Genomic DNA, 24056 nt, shown 5'->3' with positions numbered 1-24056 from the left:
GGATTACGTGCGCAATTAGTCGGAGATATAACTCAGCAAAGTTTCGTGAAGTTCGCAGAAGTTCAGCATGCTGTTAATCACTTACCGAGGATCTGTCGCGGGTAAGGAATCTCTCAACCTTGAGGAGTAACCTTGAGAGGCGTCCCTGCTCAAGAGGAGGTTCTGCAGTGCAGCCTGCTGCCATGCAGGAGAGCTCAAGGGGCTCTGGGCTGCCCCCTATTTATGGGGGGGAGATGATGATTGACTCATAGTCATATTTGCATGCTAGACGGGCCTTAGTTGGCGCATGCTCAACCAGCCCCTACATATGTGCTGTTTACAGGGAGGTCAGGTTGAGGGGGAGAGAGCACAACAGTGTGGGGGGGAAAGGAACACACCGTCACAGACACATATCTGAATCCACCTGATTTTTAGGGATGCTGAAGACTTTGTTGATTCCCAAATATCAGAGCATGGAACTAAAGCAATTAAGGAACTAGTTGCATTAAAAACAAAGTACTTGAACTCATTTGGTAATGAAAATGTTCACTCATAACAGTAAAAATAGAAAACAGGAAAATAAATAATGAAATATAAATATTTAACAAAAGAAATACAAAGTGCATTTTTTTATAAACTTATCAAAATTACAAGAACTTCAGTGATGAAATTTTTCATAACTTTTAAGGGATGAAGGAAGAGAAGCAGGTGGCCAGTCTATTAGGGATAAATCTTGCCCTCATTTTAGATGTTAAACAATGAGGAAGCAAGGGTGTTGTAGCTCTAGATAGGAACCTCAGCATGACCATGGCTATAATGCCAGGGCGAGTCTGTCCTTTTATGATATAATCACTAACATAAAACTCTATTGCTTCAGATATGCTGAGCAGATATGCCTAATTCGTCACCCTTCTCCAGGCAGACATTAGTGGAGCTTCTGTACCTTTTTGTTAACTAAACCAGCCTGATCTTGTTTTGCAGTCAGTTCTAGCTATAGAGGTGAAAAGTTTGTTTATTCTTCCTTCTCTTGTTTATAACTGTTTCCTTTGATTCTTTCTTTGTCAGTCCTTTACACCTTAACTCAAAAGCCTTAACATCCAAAGGAAACTTCTAAAGCATAAGGACTGTATATCTAAAATCAACAAAAAGATCTACAGAAGTCCATTAGCTTTACTGCAACCTCTCCAGACTTTGTACACATCGCTGCTATTTATTGTTTAGGTTAGGAGTGGTCTTTTTACTCAGTCTTTGTATGGTACCTACCATGAAGGGATTGCAGTCCATGACCCGTGGACCTAAGTGGTCAAAAGTATTACACAGTCTGCAGCTCCCATAGGCTTTAGGGAGTGTCAGATGCAAAAGCCGTGTAATATCTGACCATTTGTGCTGATGTTCATGTGTGGATCTAAGTGCCTGACTTTCAGTAAAATGCCAGTTTTAACTCCTGCATTTCAGTTTAGCTTTCTTCATAATGGTGTAACATTTACTTTACTCAGAGAAATTTGCCATTAAAATTTTGAAATTATTTTTTTGCGTTGGAGATACTGAAGTGTGCCACTGAGCAACCTACCAGCCATGTGCTTTCTTGAGTCCCATTGTCTTGAGCAGACACTTAGGCATATAAAAGTTTAGACCTTATAAGACCAATTGTTGGGAAAAAGGTACATTGTTAGAGGAGAGCAGCAGAAGATGAAAGTTTATTTAAAAACAATGACTGAAATAGACTGATCTTATTTAATTGTCTTGAGTTAACAAAGTGCCAATAATCTAAGCTGTTGTGAGCAAGTTTAACAATTTCTTGAAGCTTCCATAAGATGTGGCAATATTAGTAACAACTAATATTATTTTAAAACTATGATTCATTTCTGTAGAATTGTTAAGATACTGTTAAAAGGGCTTAGTTCAGTTGCCCATAGAAAGGCATCTGAAGCCATTTAAAATGTCTTTGGATAACTCACCTAGGTACCTCCAGCTGCTGCTCAGAAAGATACAGATCTGCGGTAGGTCCAGTGTCATATTTGCCAGCCTTGGTGATATGTGTTCGGTTCTCTAGGGTATCTCAAGTGACATTACATATGGACAACTGAATCAAACTCTAAGGGTAGGATTGAGCTTTAGGATGATTCACCTACTTTACAAATCTGCTTGTGGTGAACAAGGTGTTTATGCTCCTCTTCTAGTGAGTGCAGTCAGCAGATCCTGGTTGTTCAGTTCACCCGCAGGTACACACCTGCCTTTGATCAAAAGTATTGTACCCTAAATGCCACTGAGTGTGTCAATGAGGAGTGGGATGCCACTGCCTACACATAGGCACTTTATGCTATTTGAAATGTTCTTGAGGTACTCAAGATGTCCATACTGGGCTGCCAAAAATGACTTAAGATCTGTGAGACACTCCCATTCTTTTATTATGACAGCTCAGAGCTGTACAGGATATGCAAGGGCATCTGAAATGGTCCTAGGCAGGTGAAACGTATGTGCCTAGAGCTCCAGTAGTTCCATGGGAGCTTAGACACCTACCTCACATGTGGACATGCGTGGTGTTCATGCATGTTAGGTGTCTTATCTGGAGCTGAATCCTACCTAAGTTACAGACTATGCATTTCCTTCCTAAGGATGGAATATCCCCTAATTTTTAGTGTATCCCTTTTAATGGGCTGTGGTCTGATTCTCTGCCTCTAACAACATTTTACTCTGTGGCTATACATCTGTAAATCTCAAACACAGCCTTCTGAAGAGAAGCTATGGTATGCCAGTTACACCCTGAGACCACGTTTATGATAGTCTTTTGCAGATATAGCTGTGTTCACCATGGGTGGGGAGAAAGTAAGACTGTGACCATTAACTGGATCAGTAAAAGCTCCTAGTGCAATAGTAGTTAGTCTTCACTTTTACCAGTACAGCTCACTTCTCTCTTGATGAGTGATTTTTTTTTTATCCCAATAAAAATATTTCTATATCAGTAGAGCTCTTTAAGCATATAAATTAACTGCATGCATAGAGTCCTTAACAAGTTGCTGGAGATTTTATATTCTACTATTTACAGACAGCTGTTAAAGTACTAGTATCCAAGCAGTTGTAATACTCTGGAAACCACAACACTTTTCAATTTGCCTCACAAATATTGCCCAGTAGACTGCCTTGTAAAAATGAGGCAAACTGTTGCATTAATTTAAAACACAGATTTTGAGGTCTTTGATGCAGTGAATTCTTAGAGCTGCTGAGACACCTTATACACATGGTATAATTCAGTTGATATCAATGGACCCTTGAGATGATCCACAAGTGCTGGTAAAACTTGCTCCAACTGGTATCATGTGATCTAAAATTTAAATATACGTATATTTGTACATACATGTTTCTGAAGTAGAAATAAGTAGTGGAAAATTGAAGTAGTGGAAAAACAGTCACAAATTTCAGTAAGTTTTGAATCTGACTGTTTGAACAAAGACAGCAAGAAAGGGTTCTGATCATTTAATGTTCTCCATGGCTGTCTGTAGAAATTCCTATAAGTAGTTTTATTTTGTCAAGGAGTTCTGTGTAGGAAGGACAGGCAAGAGAGGGTTGTCAGGAGGGACTTGAAGCAGAGAATTAAGAGCCCTATGCATCAAAAAGGAGCCTGTGTCAGGAGGAGAGGCCAGTGTGAAATAAGGTGATCTACTAGCAATATGAAAATGAATTGGAAGGAACATAAGCAGGCGGTCGGTAATAGGTATATGAAATAGGTTATAGTGAAATGTAAATTGGTTATTATGTTACAACTTTCAAATTTGGTTCTTGAACAGGCCCTTACATCCTCTTATTTCATATAAAAAGATTTTTCTGGACAACATTGTTGCTAATACTATATTCAGTGTGGATTTTCCCAGAAAAGACCTGTATTCAGCAGCCCTGCCCCTTAGTACAGTAGAGGAAATGTGCTTGTGTTGACTTCAGTGGAACTTACATTCATAAATGCCTTCCTAGATATAGGATAATGTTCCTGCCCCCATCTCCTGCCCCACTTTTATTTAAATCAGTATTCATCCATTTCAAACATGCTAATATATCTTTGAAATTCCCTTTTCCAGGGAAAATATATCCTAGTATAGCTATAATATACAAGAGACAACCAAATTATAAGTATCTTCTTCTATAGATTTACAAGCTAATGCTTATATTATTAACAAATAGAGAGGAAAATGAGAAAAAAAATGGATTTTTCTTTGCTATACCTGTATTCTCATTGAAGAGAGTGGGATTCCAAGATCTGTAAACAAATAAAGCTTATAAAGTAGAATTTGTATTTGAACAGCAGGGGCATGAGCACTGGGTTTGCAAAATGCTTAGATGTGCTGGAAAGAAGTAATGGACATCATCCAGTGATGATGATCTTTTCCCTTCTGAAGGAATGCATGTAGAAATTGTGAGGTGGTTATGGAAAATGTTTACATATGACTATAATGGGTTATACATTTTATGCTCAGGAAGGCCCAGGTAATTGTAAGGTTGTCCAAAAGCCTGTAGGAAGATAACAGTGCATTCTGTTAAGTCATCACCTCACATACACATTTTGAGGTGAAGGAGCAATACCCATGTTATTTCCTATGAAAATTCTGGGCTTGTCACAGGTCTAAGTTACACAGCTGCATGGCAAAGCCTGGGAACAGGCAGATTAGAAGAAGGTAGAAACTCAAGACAGTAGCTGACATCAGTAGCTGCTTGCTTGCAGACTGCCATGAACACCAGATCTCTCAGAGAACCTCAGAGCTCCCAAACTCCCAAAGCATCCAGGAGATGACAACTATTAGGAAATACAGATGTATATTTAGATTTTTATGTGAGGATCCTATTTCTTGTGAAATATGCTTTGCTAGAAGTAGACTTTGCCTCAAAATCCTGTGTTGTTGACCTCAACTCTGGAAGGGAAGGCTTGCAAGTGCCAGCTACTGTCAGATCCCCTGATGCTAGGGCCATGATTTGAGCCTGTGTCCAAAGAATGATACCTCACCGCAGGGGTTTTTAAGGGGAAGGTGTTTGACTGTTTACAGAGAGCCAAAGGAGTAGTAGCTCTATAATCCTGACATTTCACAACTCCAAACATCTGCTAGTGGCTGCCAAATCACTCCTAAATTATTGTAGAGCTTTGAAGCTGTTTGTGTATCTGAAGTCACACCCACTCTTCCCAACAGCATTCCTCAGCTTAAACCTTTAAATAAGCAAAAATACGTAGCACTGTTTCAGTAAAAGAGGCTTTTAGAAATGAGATATGCAGTTACAAAGGGCATTGCCCTTTTGCAGCAGCAGACCATGAGAGAAGGGTCTATGAGGAGGCTAAGGGCATCTAAGGGTGGAAAGTGTGGGAGGGAAGCAACTCGTGTGAAGCTGGAGCTGGACAGGAGGGGCAGTGGCAGCCCAGAAGAAAAATGCTCAGGAGGGATGAGAAAGATGATAAATGCCCCTTGCCAACTAACTGAAACTGAGAAGCACTCAGATGATTCTTATTTTTAAGCTTTGTACTTAGGCTTGCAACCTCTGTTATTTGAACAAAATCAGTCCTGCAGAGTCTTGGACCTGGCCTTTGTCTTGCTGCAATATTGTATGACACCTCTAGATAAGAGAGCAGGACTTAAGTTACCTTAAATTGCCTGAGATACTAAATGTCAGCTACTCCTTTCAGTTCCTGGAGAAATGAAAGTGCCCGGAATTTAGGTGGGGGTAATTAGTTCCTAGCAGGAGTTGGCTCTTTGGCAGGATAAGAAGCTTATTTGAAACAAAAGCTGAAATGTTAAAAAATGTTTTCTGATATTTGCTAATAAATACAGAGAAGAAAAATTAGAAACTTTTTTAAACAACTGAAAATATAATCTGCAGATATATCAGATCTAACACACGTTTCACTATGGACTAATGCAACATAAGGACATCAGAAGATGCATACTAATGTATCCACAATGCAAAAAATAAGAAATGTCATAATAAAAGACCTTGTGTAAAAGCAAAAAAAAAAAAAAAAGAAAAAGAAAAAGAATTGTGAGCATCCTTTAAAACACAACTAATCCAAATTCCTGGATGAATTCTCAGGATATTCTAAAGTGGCAAAACATCATGCTTATGAGGAATATAAATGTCCAACAATAATATCTGAAGGGAACTAAAGTTTAAAAAATGCTTAAGTATGGTGTTCCTATGCAATGTTGAAGATAACACTGAAAATGGTAAAAACTTTCCAGAAAAGACTTTTTTCATGTTCTTGCATCTTTCCTTCCATTCATATATTTATGAAACTTAAGTACAATTAAGCTCCGTATGTATAAGAAGATTTTAAAATGCAACTTCATTAAATTATTTGATTGCATCTACTTCTAGCCAAGCCTCTTGTCAAGTCAAATACTTTCCTTTGTTTTATTTATTTGCTACTGTAGTTTGTGAAAGAGAGTGCCACATTTAAGTCAACATTAATTCACTCTTAACTCTCATTGTTTCAATTTTTCCCCTTGTAGGTTTCTTAAAGCTGTTTTTTAATCTGCCTGACCACTTTGGCTGCCACTGATTTATTTTGCTGCTTTCTGCCTTTTATTTTCTCCTAGAAGTTCTAGGTTGCAACTCATCAGGAGAAAGTCATGCAGTATTAAGAGTATAGAAGAACTAACAAAACTCACTGCGTTTGACAATAATTACAACGGGCTACTGATAAGTGTCACGGTGACATTATTGAAAGATAAGAGAAATGCAAATATACTGACAGATTTCCAAGAAGGAAAGTTGAGAAATATGACAATTAAATATTTACAGATATAAAGAAAAGAGCTATTAAACTGCACAACATGACAGTCTGATCCAGATTTCTATTCATTAGCTATTAAAGCAGACTCTAAGGCTAAGCTGGGCAATAAAGTGGGCCCAGGGACATTCTCTGACCCAGAGGCGCAGTGTCTTGTGTCTGTACATCCATGTCCATACAAAGACATGTCTAAACTGTCTTTGGGAACAGTGGATAATGCTACCCTCCAAAACAGTGCCCACAGGTTGTGTGGCAGAATGATAGTTGGCCTGAGCCAGAATCATACTGTAGCTGTGCTAATAGTTGAACACACCAGTGCTTGGGGCTGTGTCCAGGCCCTGTTTAGTTTGTAGATATAGTTTCTGGAGTCATAACCAACGATCTATGAAGTGGATCTTCTGGTACAATGGATTTTTTGCTCTATGATCAGTTTAGACACAGAGTTTAGTGTGCATATATAAGCTGTAGGGAGAAGTGTCTTTCTAAATTCCTTTTCAACACCTCTCTCCTTTTGTCCTCTTCCCCTCTTATTGCACCTATGCTGGCTTCTCTTACATGGTGTCTCCTGCTCAGTCTCTCATTCTTCCTTCTGTGCTTACGAGTCCTCAGCATTTGAGTCAAGTAGCTTCTCCTGAGCCCTGCCAAACAAGACAGTCTCACCAGTCTTGCTTCTAGCTAGCACCCATCTGCTCCGGGCCCTGCATTCGTGAGAGGGACTGAGGGCTGAGGAGGGTCTGGAGTGCACCCGTTTGCTGTACACACAAATTACACCGAGAATTTTGCAGCCAAACACTAACACACGTCAACTGAGCATGTTCAAATGACAGTTTGGCAAAGGTTTACACCTCAGCCAAATTTACATTCATTTTCATGAGGACAGCAAGATGTATCTCTAAACCCAGAACAAAACCTCATGAAATACCAAGTTTTGCTCCAAATCAGGGACAGTTAGAGATACTTACAGGATTATTTTTGTCCCCTCGCTATGGTCAAAACACTGTATAGTATACAAATATATTCTGAGAAATGGAGATTTGTTTCCATAATGCTCAGAAAATCTGAGCCAGAGGCAGACACCTAGCATGACAAATTCCAGCCAGATCAGTTAAAATCTGGCAAAAGTCACAAGCAACTAAATGCAGAGCCTGATCGTTGAAAGAGTTAGGCCCTTTAACTGTGGGTAGTTCTGCCAGCTCTTTTCATTATGATCTGAAGTAGGATGAAATGACATTTTAATCAAATGTACAGTCTATTAAATGGAAAGACTCCTGATGGAGAGCTAATCTAAAAGGATTTAAGAGGTTTACTTACCTTGGGGAAAGCAAGGAGAAAATAACGTGAAATACACATTAGAAAAAGCAGACTGCACAACATAAATAAGAAAAATAGTTTTACTGAGCAGACCTGATAAACAGCAGCAGACAGTAATTTGTATGTGCGTTTGCAGTGTGACATCCCCATGATTTTAGGCACTTGGCAGAAGCTTTCTGGTTATAAGCCTGGTTATCCTCATTTCAGATGTAAACCATAAAAAAAAAAAAGCCGAGATCACTGGATGGCTTTTTAGATTTCAGGTAGGATGAATTGTCCTCCAGAAGTACCTCTCTCCACTGTCAATAGAAATGCCTAGAGTGCCTGTGCTTCATTTTAAGCGTCTGAAGTTAGCTGGGCACTGGTGAGCACTGGGCAAGTGACTGAACAGGTCACTTGAAATTTTTAGTTGCCAAAGAGCGCTAATCAGAGGTATGTAGCTAGAGATACACCTTACATATGTATACATGAGGATGTCTCAGCCTCTCTGTAGTTCACAATGCTATTCGTTCGCCTGACTGGTAAGTCCACTGGTCTTCAGGTCAGTGTTCTGCTGACCTGAAGGACCTGTTCTGCTGTGTGCGGTCACAGAGCGGGAGAGGCAGCAACCATTGCAGTGAGCAGCACTGTGCCCCCAGCCAGGGGCTCTGGTCACTGGCACCCTCTAGTACACCCTCCTTCCCTGCACCGTGGTGCTAGGGCCACCTGCGTAGCACATAACGTGCTGCAATGCCTTCTGACTCGCCAGAGAAGAAATGAGGGATTTTTGAGCAGTTATTGCACCATTGGGCAAGAGACAAAAGCCCTTTCCCTATTAATGGATGATACAGGTCAAAGCTCCTTAACAGTGTCTTAAGGAGTCCACCCACAGAGCCCTTTTGCTGACTAAGCAACTTTAATTAGCAAAATATGATGTAAATTTGCCACAGGACTACTGTGCACAACTGAAGGGCAACCTGGCAGTGTTCTTAAAATTCTTATGTTTCAAAATTAATTAATCCTTTTTCTGTTGTATATTCATGCCTCAGGGGGTTTCCTTTCAAATTGAGTCTGCTCTCAGAGCTTTTTCGTCTCAGCTTGGCAATGTTTACTGTTCTGCATAATTTCTATTTTTGTTTTCCTCACCTGTTTACTTCATTATTTTGTTTTGAGGATAAGACATACTTATGTTATAACAGTATTTTACCTTTTAAGTCTTTAGTAAACAACCGAGTACCCTCTCTGCTTGTGGATATCATGACCTTTCACTCTATAGGTACCTGTCCATTTGATGCTTGACTGACCAGATTTTAATGCTGCTTTAACCATCCCCCTCCAAAATCAGAAATGTGGTTCATTACTGAAAGTCTCTCTAAAACAATGATCATATGACATTAAAAAGGTAATGAAAAATGTATGACTTTACCTTCTGTTTTAATTAAAATGGCTGTATTTCTTTTGTGGTCTCTTGGGTAGTGTTTCGCACTGATTCTGGAACCAATACAAAGATTTATTTAAACAGAATCAAATCTCAGCTACTTTTCTTAACAACTTTGGAAAGCAGCTTGGATTAGGAGCTGCCAGTTTCCATGTTACATCAAGCTTTTAGATTTTTTAGCTTTTTTTTTTCCTCATGATTGAAAATTTAAGTAAAATATAATTTTCTTCTACACAGACATTCAGGTGTGAATTGCAAATGCACCACAAAAAAGGGGGGGGGGGGAAGCTTACACAAAGCTTATAAAGAACATTGGTATTTAGCCATGGAAAAACATCTAAAAAGGGCTACATTAATCAGAAATTATTATTTTTCAACAAAGAATTCTGAAATGGAGCTGAACTGGAGATTTCTTCCAACACAGCACAAAGGCAACCAGGGTTGTGTGGCTGGTGGGGAGAAGGAGAGATTCTGAGAGTCGCAGCAGTCTCCTTGCAAACCCCTCCACTGCTAACACTCCTGGCCAGGTAGCCTTCCCCTTTGCTGCACAGTGCCAGCAAGAATCTGGGGAAAAGCCAGTCACCCTTGAACATAAATAAAACTGAGTGCTGGGCCAGGGAGGGTGCCTTTTATCTCTGCTGGAGCTGTGCATAAAGCAATTCATCCTTTAAGGCATGTAGCAGAACTCACTCATGGGAATAAGGAAACCACTAAAGCTGATACTCTTCAACATGGAAAAATGAGTGGATTATGGAGTGGTTCATGGATTTAATATTAAACCAAGGAAAGGGCCACTTTGATCGTTGAGTCTGATCTCTTAACTTGAACTTCAAACAGTATCATTAACAGAAGCTTAGACTTAAGAGTAAGGTTTGTCCATTAACAAAATAAAACAGTAGTTTTCACTCTGATCTGTACTTCCCTGAATATCAAAAGGATTTACATCTGGGGCTTTTTGGGGGGTCTGTCTCTAGTAAATAGAGGTCCCTTGAATATATAGTCATCTCTAATTCATCACTCTAGTTTGCAGAAGATGCTATTTTTAATAAACAGGAAAAGTGTTTCATTTTCTAAAGTTTTTGAAAAATCACTGTGGTAGTGAATCTGGCCTATGTTTATAAAGTTAGCCCTCAGGAGCGCTTTTCTGGTACTCCAGACTGAGGCACTGGTTTCTTTTCTTTCTTTTCTTTCTTTTCTTTCTTTTCTTTTGTTTCTTTGTTTTCTTTCTCTTCTTTCTTTCTTTCTTTCTCTGTAAACTTCAGTACTTCCCACTGTAAATATAAAAGTTGCATTTTATTTGACATTTCTCCCCTCCTTTCCCACATCTCTACTTTCCTTTTTGGGAAATGTTTTCTTCACTTGAGAATCCTAGTACAGTTCCTTCAGCTTCAAGAGGGATCAGACTATATCTGTCTGCTGAGGAAAAAAAAAAAAAAGTTAAATAGCACACACCTGGAATCTGCATAACCAAAATCAGTCACCCAAGCAATTACTCCGCTTGATCAGCAATCCTCCATTCAGGTGGCCTGTCTTGTTTTGCATCCCTGAAGATAGTGCAGTCACACTCTTGAAGTGGTTCAGGCTTTTAGACTTTCTTTTCTATAAACTCAATTTCATAGTAAATGTGCACTAACCTACTCTGCTCCTTTCAAACTTTTTTTACAGTAATTTTCCTTTTATTTAGGGACCAATTTTACCTTATTTCTTAAATCCACTAAATATATGGCTAGACATAGGTTGTAGTAATCTAACCAAAGTCCTAAACAAGGAAGAAAGAAAATTCATTATTCATATTATGTTCAATTCTAACAGATGCAAACTCCATATACACTTTATCCTAATCTGTGCATACAGTCTTCTGTGTACCATTTAGATGACTGGGTTTCTGTTAGTCAGTGCTCTTCAGGGAATTTAGGATAAGATGTAGGTTTACATATGAGTGGAGCTTATTTGTAAGTAGAGTTTATAGGGCTACTTGTATTTTACCTCTTTAATCTGTTCTCTGCATGCCTCCATTTATAAAGTTTTCCCGAAAAAAGAAGTCTCATTAATGCAGGTTGAACTTTCGTGGTTTAAAACCTGGTCGCCTCTTCTACCTGTCAATCCTACAGTCATAGTCACCTTTTCTACCTCTTAATCCTACAGGCATACACTCACAAATGTCTTCTGCATTGACAGTGCCATTCCCTGCAAAGCAAAGCTGCATGAGTAGCTCACAGCCATGCACCTCTCCATTTAGCACCCAAGCCCAACAAAAGCAGTTTTACAATATGAATGATGTGTTATGATGTATCCAGCTAACAAGCAAAAACTGCAACCTCAAATTTTAGTACATGCGTGCTTCACAGGAGGCGTGCAGGAACTGACCCTAGATTACTTTAATCTAGCAGTTTAATTCATTTTTCATAGTATTTTGTAAATTCTGACAGAGGCTGGAGGCTTTAAAGAATGATGTGCCAAGATTGCACTTTTCTTTCTCAAAGAAGAGATTAAGCCTGACAGTAGAAATCCAGTAAGACCCAAGAGACATGCATTGCAAAGAGACACGGTGCTGATGAGCAGCTAATGGTTGATACTTCGTCTCTGTGGCAGCAGCAGTTCACAGCTCCTGCTTAATCAGGAATTCAGAAGGAATTAGGAGCTGGGTATTGGTGCTTTTCGCAGCCCACCTAAAATGCTGTAGCTTCCAGCCCAGTAGCATCCACAGTCTGACATTGATAAATGATGCCTCAGTATGTTTATACTGTATTTATTGCAGCAGTACCCCCAGCAATGCTATTAGAAAACCTTATTCATTTTTTATTATGAAAAGAATACTACACTATGTTTATGTTTTCTTTTGCATGATTTCTCATCTGTGTAAGAATAATGGCAGTAGCAAGTGAGATAACTGTGATTAATTTTACTAGTTCTTTGCTAGAATGAACAAGAGGTAGATTTCTGTGTTTGTGTAAAAGTCAGTGTAAGATTTATCAGACATTAAAAAATAAAAAATAAGCAGAAGTGGGATTACACGCTAATTCCACTTGTAATAGAAGATGTATAACATAGGCATCAATTGTAAAGGCTTTAAACTTGATGTGAGGATAAGTATTATCCTTACTGAAACTACAAAATGGTCTGCTAGCATGTTTCTCTTGCTCTTTTTGATTTTTGCGATACTCAAAGCATGTTTTGCTTAACTCTTAGAGCACTGAAGTGGATTTCACTCATATTTATTTCAATCCCCGTATTTATTTCAGACAAAATCTTAATAAATTGGAGAAAAATAAACTCATACCTGCTCTTCTTTGTCCAGCATTACTCCTGTGTCTCCTATCCCCAGCCTTCTAGAAATCTAGAGCCCCTCCCAGTTCCAGAGGGATCTCAAGTTCAAGCTTTTTGGTAAGCTTTATACCTCATTGAGGTTCAGCCTCTGTACAACAGCCCACTTCTGGCACAGTGTTGACTTAGCTGTAGTCCTCATCTTCCCTTACCTTATGACCTGCCTTCTTTTGGCTGTTCTCAGCTTAGAGCAAGTATTTACCTTTAGGAAAAGTAAGTATACTGGAGAAGATAGCAGAGAAGAGGTAGAATTTCCTAGCAGAGCAGGAGCTAATCCTGAAAGCCCTAATTTACTTTTTAAATGATTTTAAATATTTTTAGGTAGCTTAATTAACATCAGAGCTGGACAAAGAGGATGCATATTTCTGTCTTACCAGTTTCTGAAGAATTTAGCCACTCACATTTAAATAAACTTCACTAGAACTCAATCCTCTAATTTAGGTTACTAACTTAGGCACTGCTTCACTGAAATTATAAGTGCCTAGCTAGCTATAAGTGAGCTAATCCACTTTAAATACAGTATGTGACCAATGGAGAGATAGATTTGCTGGCAAAGATCTGCAGAGGAAAGTGATGTGGTCTGGTGTAGATATCTTCCCCTATGTTGAATTTGGTACATCTGGAAGTTAAGAATCTCTCTTACCTTGAGCAAAACCACAGGAAAAGTTAGCAGCTTCTATTCATGCATGTCAGAACTCTGCCTGACCCTCTTCTTGGGGCAGTCATGTAATGGGCTGGTGGTAGTCATAGTGGTGCATGGCACATATGGTAAAGCCAAGAGTGTAAGGGTCAGGAAGGACAAAAGAGGAAACTTGGCTCTAGTCTAGTGATTTGGGCGTACAGTTGAAAGGAAAGCCCTTTTGGTCGAATCCCTCCTCTCTCAAATATCTGTAAATTGCATTACATCACCAGTGAATAAAAGCAAAACCAGTCTGGCCACAGAAACCTTCTGCATCACTAGTAGGCCTGCAAGTAGGCAGCCCTTCATCTCTTCTCCCACATGCCCCATGACTCATCAGGGTGTGAGCAGTTCCAGAAAAGGGTAGAAATTTCACACATATCAGTTCTCCATCAATTGCTGCAGCAAGGACCCAGGACCCAGATCTTCCTATTTCCAGTTTAGGAACAGGAGACCTGATGCCAGTAAGCCCGAACTGCAGCAGCGCTGTAGTTGTTATGTAAGTGCCTATCCTTACAACAGATATCTTTCCAATGGAGACAACACGGGCCACAGACTGTTGCTAACAGGCAGCTAGAATATGGCCACACAGTTTTGAAGAGTAAGAAAGCTTAATAGTGTGGATACAGGCCGTAGTGTGCCAGCGGCCTCAGGATCAGAGCATGATTGGAAGCACTGAATACACTAGTACAGAGGTAACCTTCCAGACAAGCTAGGAAGATATCTACAGGGTTAAGCAGTCCTGAAAACTAGGTGTGCATAGCCATAGCCTGGGAATGAGATGGTTTTTAGGCACCAAAGTTGGAATGCAGGCACACTGAATCTTGCAGTAAAATCATAATCCTTGTGATTGTGTTTTTCTTTGTTTCATTATTCTTTTGCACTTTCAGGTGCACAGTTCTAGCATCCTGATCTCATGTTGGTCTGTTTAGGGTTTGAATGCCATATTTATGGACTATATTGAGGGATAATTTTATTTTGCAGGATGGCCTAGGTTGTTGTCTGTCAAGACCTTCAGAGAGGAAAAGGCTGAGGACCATGTACACTAACAAACTTATTATAATGTCCACTGATGCTAACTCCTAAAGAAGAGTGAAGACAAAATAAGAGGAAATTAATTAAATCAATTAAAATGATGCAAAAATGAAGTCAATTAAATGATGCAGAAACTTTGCATATCCTGATGTCTTTCATTCTTTTCCCTGTGTCACAGTTTTTTTTCCCCCCAAATGCCTAATCCTGCTTAATCTTCCTCAAGACTCTTTCACACTTCAAGAAGATAGTTGTATTGTGCTACACATGTAATGTGAGAGAAACCCTGTGTTGAAAAGTTTATACAGAGGACAAACAGTGAGAATAAAGAAGATTATAAAGTTTTTTGTTTAAGGTCGCACAGTGAGTTTGTAGCAGAGCTTGGAACAATCCCCTGACATTCTACTGCCTAGGCTAAAGTGAAAAGCTACTAGGTCATGCTATTTCTTCATAGTAGTAGTGTTGTTTTATTATGTATCTTCTCAATAACAGAGCTGGATAAAATTTTGAACACTGAATTTATTGCTGGGGAAAATAATTTTATTTTTTGGAAATTTTGCTGGGAAAAATATCCTTTTTTGGACTGCTGCACTTAATAAAGCAATCAGTGTGAGAAATTCAAATATCTGAAGTTCAGTATAAACCATTGCAATCATCTAGTTTAATTTACATAACGTAAGCTGTGGACTTCAGTTGGCAATGATTCCGTCAAGATTGCTAAATGTATTATACTTAAATTTGAACACTTTATTTAGCAGGCAGTTAGGTCTTTACCTAAAGAAATGCTTTTAAGGTAAGAAATAATAAATCTCAAAAACTCGTTCTACATTGCAGAGAATTTATTTAAGAGCACTAGCTTTGAATTTGATTTAAACAATTAAAAATAGTAAAAAAAAAAAAAAAAAAGGGGCTCCCTTGGATCTGAAAAGGAAATACAAATGTTACAGTATGCCATGAGATAAGTATAACATGCTGTTCAGTTTCAATGGTTATGAAATCTTGAACATTGAAGTAATATGGAATTGTTTAGCAGGTTTCAAAATTTCCTTCCCTACTCAGAAGAAGAAGATAGTATTCCATCTGGAAATTAGATTGAATATATTTTTCCTCTTACTTATGGTAATGCAACTGCATTAAAGATGTGATTTTGAAAAAGGAGATAGTTTGGTGTATACAATTACTTATAAAATAGCACTGTCTGATAATTAACTTTATTTTTACAGTAAAGCCTGCTAAGACTACATTCACTATCAAACTGTTTCAAATGATGTAATGCCTAATATTTTGGCAACGTAAGAGACCTGAGAGATAACTGAGTCTACATCCATAGGGATAACAAATATACATTATAAGAGAGATATATCTCCCATCATGGCAAGGTCAGATTTTTATGGGAATGACTTTTCTTAGGCTTAAACAAAAGACCAACACAATGTTATTGCCTATTTAAGAAACAATTTAGAAAAGGGCAATTTAGCCAGCTTAGTAAGTGATATTCACAAGGAGAAGCGTAGTTTATAAGGGTTAGAAATTTGGATGTGAGAGCTACCTCATGCCTCCTTCTCTCAGCATTCAGTTCTGTGTTTGGACATACGAATTCAAAAGAATGAGAATTCGAAGTGGGGACATGTAAATTCAAAAGGGAATATTTACACAGTTACTGCTTTTAAGAGATAGCTTTTTAATAGGAGCACCGCATCTTTATGAAGTTTGGCTGTTGTTCCCTGCTTTATGCTTTTACAAGATATGTCTGACTTTAATATTACTCATCTATATGAAAAGAATTTAGATGGAAGAATAAAATAATGTAATCACTACTGGTAAGTAAGTCCTTCTTTCTCAAACTAACACACTCTTCCAGTGCCAGGCAGTGAGGATAAACTTCATCTCTGATACTGTTTTTATAATAGTTTTGGATTACAGATTTATTTTCAATGACCTATCATAATTAACAGGCTCTTTACTGTTCACAGTTTATCAGGATGCCCCAGAGCCACTTCAGCTATGAAGAAAGCAAAGCTGTCTGGAGAACAAATGCTAACAATAAAGCAGCGGGCCAGTAATGGTAAATTTTTAATCATTACCTTTCTAAATATTACTTCTTTGTAAGATAAAATTATCCTTGCTGTACATTTTTTTTCTACATGTGTAAGTCTTCTTTGTATAAACAATGAATTCACTGTCAGTAGAGTTGAAACTGATTTTTTTGCTGTGGAAATCAGCCAGCAGTGGAGTGGGTCAGGTTGGTCTGTGTTATGCCTACATAAATCTAAAACCCTCTAAAATATTTCAAAATAGAATATACTGCTATAATTTTATGCTTCTTATCTCATTCATCAAGGTGGATAGTTGGTCTTATATTGCTGCAGGATTCAGAAGAGAAAAGACTTGCTTGCAGAGGTGCTGAGTCCTCGTGAGCTCCCTTAATTCATTTTGAGCTGTAGTTCTGTAACCTTTGGCAGATGTAGATGGCCTTGTGCCATTTAATCTGCAATCCTTCCTGGGAACCTTCAGTTGCAGGGGAGATGATGAAAGTAATTTAGATGAAATTCAGAATCATAGCCTGGTATCTGAAGTGCAATTAAAGCAAATTGTAGGTGCTGCAGTTCAAATAAGTGCCACAAAAGTCTTGTCCGGGAGGTACCTAAGTCCTAAGTTTTCTGGGAAAACTTTGCCTAAAGATATTGCCTAAATGCCTAAAGATGCTGCCCTCTTAACTCCAGTCAGTATCTGTTGGAGTTTACTGTATTTGAGAGCCCCAAAGCATTTACAGAAAATGCTTTATTCAACACTTAGGGTGGAAGCTGTTGTAACCCACATGGAGAGCACAGCTGGAGAAATAAGTTTGGGCTGGCTTTGTTCAATAGCTGGTATCCAGAGAGTGGAGATCTGGGTTTAATTTTCTCTGTAACCAGAAAGTATTGAAGTCTATGTCTGCCATACCTGAAAAGAATACCTGAAGGAGTAGCATACAGACATTCTCAGTGGTTAGGAGGACACATGGCATCCTTCATGTTACAGTTATGCACTGTGCAAAAAGGCGTGCAAGATTCACAGCAGAATAAGCAAGTGCGAGCATGCATCCTGTAGCAGTAGGAGTTAAGACCTCGACTGTAGGGAAAGCAGGTCTATTTCATCCTAGGGCTATTTAATGTTCTTTTATAGTAATTAAATGAACAAATAAATAAAACCAGCAGTTTATTCCTGTCTGAATCCTTAGAGAGATAAATACCTTTAAAATTTTGTTCCCTAAATGCTTGTTATAAAAACTCAGAAATCACTCTGATTTTGCAAATTTTCCCATATATCATTATATAATAACACCCTTCTGAACCATAGAATTACTAAAAGAAACAGCAGAATCACAGTGGATCCCAGGGCATCAATGAAATTTCTCTGTGTTGGGAAAAATTTCTTCTAAATTAGGTTAAAATGATTTTGACAACGCTGTGATATGAAGAGATTAGCACATTACGATATTTTCTTTTCCTTCAGAAGGTCTATGTATGGACAAAATCTTTCAATAAGTTACATATGACAGTGGAGCAGAATTCACTGCTGCAGGTGCATTTCTAATAATGCAAAGTTAAAATCAGCACATATAAAGAAAAAGCTGTGTCTTATCACTCCTCCTGCCATTTCCATCACTCTCATGGGAAAATTACTGTAATTCTTAAAAGAAAAGTGGTGGGAAAGACATTGTTTTAACTTCAAAAGAAAAGTTTGATGAAACTTAGTGTTTTATTTTTTACTTTAGTACTTTTACTTGAATTAAATTTAATTTCAATATGGAAATAATTCATTTGATGAACTCTGATTTAAAGCTTAATTATTTTAACACGTCTGTTATTTTTATATCACATAGGTATAGAAAATGATGAAGAAATTAAACAGTTAGATGAAGAAATCAAGGAACTAAATGAATCCAACTCCCAGATGGAAGCTGATATGATTAAACTCAGAACTCAGGTAACAGTTTTATGAAGCCCTAAATCAGCTCCTTTTTATACATGATTGATTAGAAGAAATATAGGAAATATATTGTTCTTTTTCATATTTCTTACATATTATGTTTTATATCTCTGATTTGCCATTTATAGAGTCAGAAAACAATATCCATGGTGCATTTTCCACATCAGTTGCCACCATGAAAAAAAAAAACATTAACAAAATATATTTTCTGAAATAATGACAAAAGCATGACCTGTTATGATCATCTTTGTATTTTTCCTTGGTGAGGATAGATATATACCTTCTTAATAGCAATTAAGCTGTTAGGTGAGACCATGGTCATTTACATAAGTTACAACATGAAGGAGCCCAGATGAAGAACATCTTGCCAGGGTTGTGTTACAGAGGAAATGTAGATAGGGAAGTGAACACTTGTTACACTTCACTTCATCACACTAAGTGCAGCCCTTAGCAGCAATAGGAGAGTACTACTCACTGGTTCTCAGAACTAGCTTAATCCGTTTTACGTTCTACATAAATCTGTTGAAAAAAAGGGGAAAAAAGCCACTAGAATATTAATTAAAACCTCATCTTATTGTCATTCTTGACCAGTCCTAAAACTAGATGGAAAAGGCAAAGGAAGGAAATTAATTGAATTCTTTCCCTGCCATTTTCCAATGTCCAGCATATGGTGCTTTTTTCTTCCCGTGATTTGAGCACAGAAAAGAATAGTGAGATTTACCACAGTTCTCACCATTCATCAGCCTTTAAGTCCCACAGTCATAATCATAAAATGCCCATTGATCTTGATGAAGGCAATCAGAGCTAACCGCTCCTTGTTTCTTCTTTGTCTGCTGCTTGCAGAGAAAAGTGCCCTTTCCATTGTCCTCCTCCTCTTGTATCCTCATAAATAAATGATAGGATCTTGCCCTTCAGCTAGGGTTTTCTTTGAATTCTGAATCTTAGCCAAATTGATGTTGAAACTTCACTTTTATTGTGTGCCTGTCTTCAGGGTTCTGTTGTCATTATTTGACCTTTATAGGATTTGACTTATTTTTTACCCAATTCTGTGAGGTGACCAAGCGTAACTGTAGGGTAATGAGAACACAGTCTGCCAAAATGTAAGACAAGCAGACTAGTTAGTGGCAGGACAACTTAACATATTTGCTTTGGTAGGATTTGGTCCTAAGTTTTGAAGCTGTCACTTTCCAGTCTGACTGATGTTTTCTTTTGCTTAATACAATGCTATAGGTGCTATCCACATAAACATTGATTTAGCTGAGTTTTTTAAAAATGCCAACCAGTTTGGCAGTTTCATATACATTAGGTAAATCTCCCCCCAGCTGTTGGTAACCTTCTGTATTTATTATTTTATTTTTGGCCAGATGAATAAAAAAAGAAACAGGGCCATAATAACACTACTCACAGGCATAAAACATGCATGGAGTTTCAGGGATTTAGCTAGGAGTTTTAGATCAAAACTTGATCTGAAATGAGTACAGAAGCCATACTTCAGTGATCTCAGTTCTCAGATCCAGTTCTCAGATCTCCTCACCCCTCAGCTCTACCTAAACCAATGTTGACAGATGCCTGTCTAACCTGTTCTTTAATGCCCACAACACCGGATTCCACAACTTTCCTAGGCAGTCCGTTCTAATGCTTACCTATTCTTATCCGATTAACTACTGGTGCCTAGCAGAAAATCCCAGCTGAATCAAACTTCACAAAAATTCAAGGGCCTCAGTTTTAAGTTAGTACACTTCCCTGAAGATAGGCAGTTTACATTTCCAACACGTAGACCATTACATCATAGTTATTATCAATCCGTTAAGAGGATCAAAGTCAACACTCCCCGTTCTTTGCAAAAATAAAGTTATATTAAACAAAACAAAATGTTTGCTGATGCACCTTCAGAAAATCATTGTGTGGCCTAATTTTCAATAAAATTTCATACTTGGGTAATATGCAACGGGAAAGTAGAAGTATTTCTATGAGCACTGGAACTAGGAAAAGTCTCATTGTAAATGGATTTATGTCCTGTGGATGAAAAGAGCCAGTGAAAGCTTTTCCTACAACAGGGACTGCCTTCCATGTAGAATATCTTATATTTAATACAGTATGAACTCATGCTGCAGCCTTTTTACATCAAATTTGTCAGAACTTATTTTTTCTTATAAGTTTGTTTAAAACTAACAGGCAGATCCAAAAGTATGAGAGGGGGAGAGACATAAAGGACCAAGAGGGAAAGAAAAATCTGCAAATAATTGCATGTATCATACAAGCAACAGACTATCCTGTCTTGAGAACAGATACATTTGAACATTCTCTAGTTTTAGGGTAAAATGCTGTGAGGAAAATTCCAGCTACTAGGTAAATAAATACAATAATTAAGAATGCCAGTTATTGATCTTAGGATTCTTTCAGAGGATGATTACTTGAAATTGTGCAATACACTGATCACCTGCAACTGTATTTTCAAATAGTCAGCATCTTACATGACATGGCCCAAGAAAAAAAAATCAGGTAGCAGTTCTCAACTAGCTAAAAAATCTATGAAATGTCAGTCCTATTTAAGTTACTGTGACACAGGAGCACTATACTGTACTGAACTGGGCTGTTATTGATATCAGGCTCTTCACTTTGGTCTGTAATATAAGAACAGTTTTTAGGATAAATATCGCAGCACGGCTGACTTTAGCTAGCACCTGTGAAAGATGTTTTGCAGTTGTGTACGGAATTGCTCTTGGGAGCTGAATTCCAAACAGCCCTCTCTCCTCCCTGAACGTATGTTTAGAACATGTATCTGATCTGTTCTTTGACATACACAAATTGAAAGCATAACAAAAGAGGAGGATGTGTTCCATTCCCAGCGCTGAATATTTTTGCCTATTCTAACATCTTGTAGAAATAGCTCAAAATCAATTAATTGTGACAAAACCAAGCCCCTATGATACTGACAGCTTGGATTAGCTGCTACATAAACATCTGTAGTCAAAGTCAGAGCTACTTAGAGATTGTTTTATATGGCCACATCACTTGTCAAAGTTACTTCTATCAACTAATGGGCTGTATTTCCAAAAGCAGACCAAAACTTTGAGTCCAGAGTAAAATAAACTTGAGGCATCTAATGACCTGATTGTGCCAGTGTTTTCTTGACATGTACTGACCCTGGTCAAATAATCGCAGAAGAACCTTTTCCCCTTCTGCCTGCTATTACCGCACAAACCTGCAACCTTCCATTCAACATTTAATTCTATCAATTCTTTCTACAGTTCATTGTCTGAGCCAAATTAGAAATGGATAAAGCTCATTTTGAGATTTTAAAACCTTGTATTCTTTGGCATTATTTCGTCTTCTGTGGCTTCATTTTCCGTCCTTTTGCCAATGTACATTTTAACCTAAACACACGAACACACACGGTACACTTTGTAATAGCTGTTAACAGTTGTCATCCAGTGTGGAAACTAAGGACAGATCTGGAGGGGAAAGTGTAGATGGACATGAATAAGTTCTGCATGCGCTCTCAATGGGTTGGACATAAGCCAGTGCTCATCTGAAATCCTAATAGCTTTATTATCCCAATGTCTGCACAAGCCTCAGTAAGTTGTCTCTCAGCAATGTTTATTAGTTCAAGCGCGGCACCGCACAAAGCTGGAGCTAACTTGTGTCTGGTCACCTGGGAGCACAGGCAGACCATACTCTCAGTTGTCTTCTCCCATACATGTAGTCATGCCCCAAATGCCTACTTCCCTGGCTACACACAAATTTTCTTCAGTTCCTTCAAAGTTCTTTCTATTTTTTAGAATACATTCAGAATTTGTGCATACAGTACAGTAATATGCAATTCTTCAGCTTTCATCAACAACCCTGTGAATTTGCACAGAATCAAGTTATAATTACAAAGAACTAAACACTGATAGCCAGGAGCTGTGCACACTTAGCTAACAAGATATATATTGCAGAAAATACAATAAATTACATGACCTACTGTCTGCAAAATGTCCTGTTGGCTACGGGTAGGCTCCAAAGAGTGGAAGTGTTTAACCACATAGGTCAACTTGCAGAACTAACGTCATTAAGCCTTTAGACTCAAGAAGCATGTTTGTTTTTTAAAAGCTCTAAACCAGTGGAACCGAAACTAAGTTCATTCATTTTTACCAACATGGAAAAGACAAGCTGTTAAAGTCATACAACATGCAGTTGGAATAAGAAGCCATTAAAAATGATAAAAGTTACAGACTCAAGCAAAACCTTTTTTTTTAGTTTGAATGAAAAGGTCTTTTTCTGTTTCTCTGTTATTTTTGTTATTGCTCTCTTCAAAGAGTGCATGCTTTATAACAGCTTGTCTTATATTACATTGTACACAAATTTGTCCATTTTAGATTACCACAATGGAGAGCAACCTGAAGACGATAGAAGAGGAGAACAAAGTAATTGAACAGCAAAATGAGTCTCTTCTTCATGAACTGGCCAATTTAAGCCAGTCTTTAATTCATAGTCTAGCTAATATCCAGCTGCCACATATGGTAAGTGATTGAGAGCACAAGTTAAGGAATTTGGCGATCTTCAGTTCACTTCATACAATAGATGTCTTTTTTATGTTTATGGTTCATCAACCAGTTGGATATTTGTGCTAACAACACTGAAATCATAAAGATACGTTTAACTGCTAACAAAGACATGGAGGGCCTGTTCCAGTGTATCCTGTAAAATTAAGTAAGATCTAAATAGGCATTTTAAATATTATAAAAAATGGTGGCAATATACCTTGATAATATGTTATGCTTAAATGAATATACGATTAAGAAAATAAAAGTTGTATATGAACTACTATTTAATATCTCGTAGGAACCAATCAATGAACAAAATTTTGATGCTTACGTGACCACTTTGACGGACATGTATACAAATCAAGATCGTTATCAGAGTCCAGAAAATAAAGCCCTACTGGAAAATATAAAGCAGGCTGTGAGAGGAATTCAGGTCTGAACAGCTGCTATAGTGGTGAAAGTCTTGCTTAAAAAAAGGATGCCTCTTGTTTTTTGCTGCTGTAATTTACCAGAAAGTGTTATATATTTATTTCTGTTTGGAACAGTGTTATGCTTACAAGACTTCATAATGATTTTATGTCTTGCTTTAAAGATAGTAACTGCAGAATAGTTTTTTGAATACATTCACATTTTGTACGTTTTCATATAAGCTGACATAGTGTGATATGCCATGTAATGTTTATAGCTGCTAATGTATGCACATTTTTGGGGTATATATATTTCTGAAGAGGTAAGCTGATCAAAATAAATAGAGTGTAAATTCTTTTTAATGCTTTAGTGATTAAATGTTTTAGTATTTTGAACTGAAATGGACAAAAAAAAAAACAGCTTTGAATGACAATGTTGCGGTCTGCAGCCACTTTTTAAACACTATCATTTTGCCTCATGTTGGAGGATTTTATGGGATTTAAGAAATACATTTTGTGTGCATATTGTTTCATAGCAAGAATTGGTTGCAAAAATGCTTTATTTTTGAACAATGCTTGAAAATATTATGTGACTTTTGTTTTTGGAGGATGGTGTGTGGTGGGGGCAATAAAATGAGGTTTT

General features: G+C 37.8%; 1 protein-coding gene across 1 annotated transcript in view; it reads left to right on the top strand.

The window, feature by feature from the left end:
* Positions 1–23445, top strand: part of MYT1L (myelin transcription factor 1 like) — a 130808-nt gene extending 107363 nt beyond the window's left edge. Inside the window, exons 18-21 of the mRNA XM_067294830.1 lie at positions 16479–16570; positions 18371–18480; positions 22839–22982; positions 23305–23445. Of these exons, the coding sequence (XP_067150931.1) occupies positions 16479–16570; positions 18371–18480; positions 22839–22982; positions 23305–23445 (487 nt within the window). The remainder of the gene's footprint in view (positions 1–16478; positions 16571–18370; positions 18481–22838; positions 22983–23304) is intronic.
* Positions 23446–24056: the final 611 nt, after the last annotated feature.

This window comes from Apteryx mantelli, chromosome 3 (assembly GCF_036417845.1).
Source record: "Apteryx mantelli isolate bAptMan1 chromosome 3, bAptMan1.hap1, whole genome shotgun sequence".
NCBI lineage: Eukaryota > Metazoa > Chordata > Aves > Apterygiformes > Apterygidae > Apteryx > Apteryx mantelli.
The sequence above is the reverse complement of the archived record's forward strand: the minus strand, read 5'-3'. Positions and strand labels throughout refer to the sequence as shown.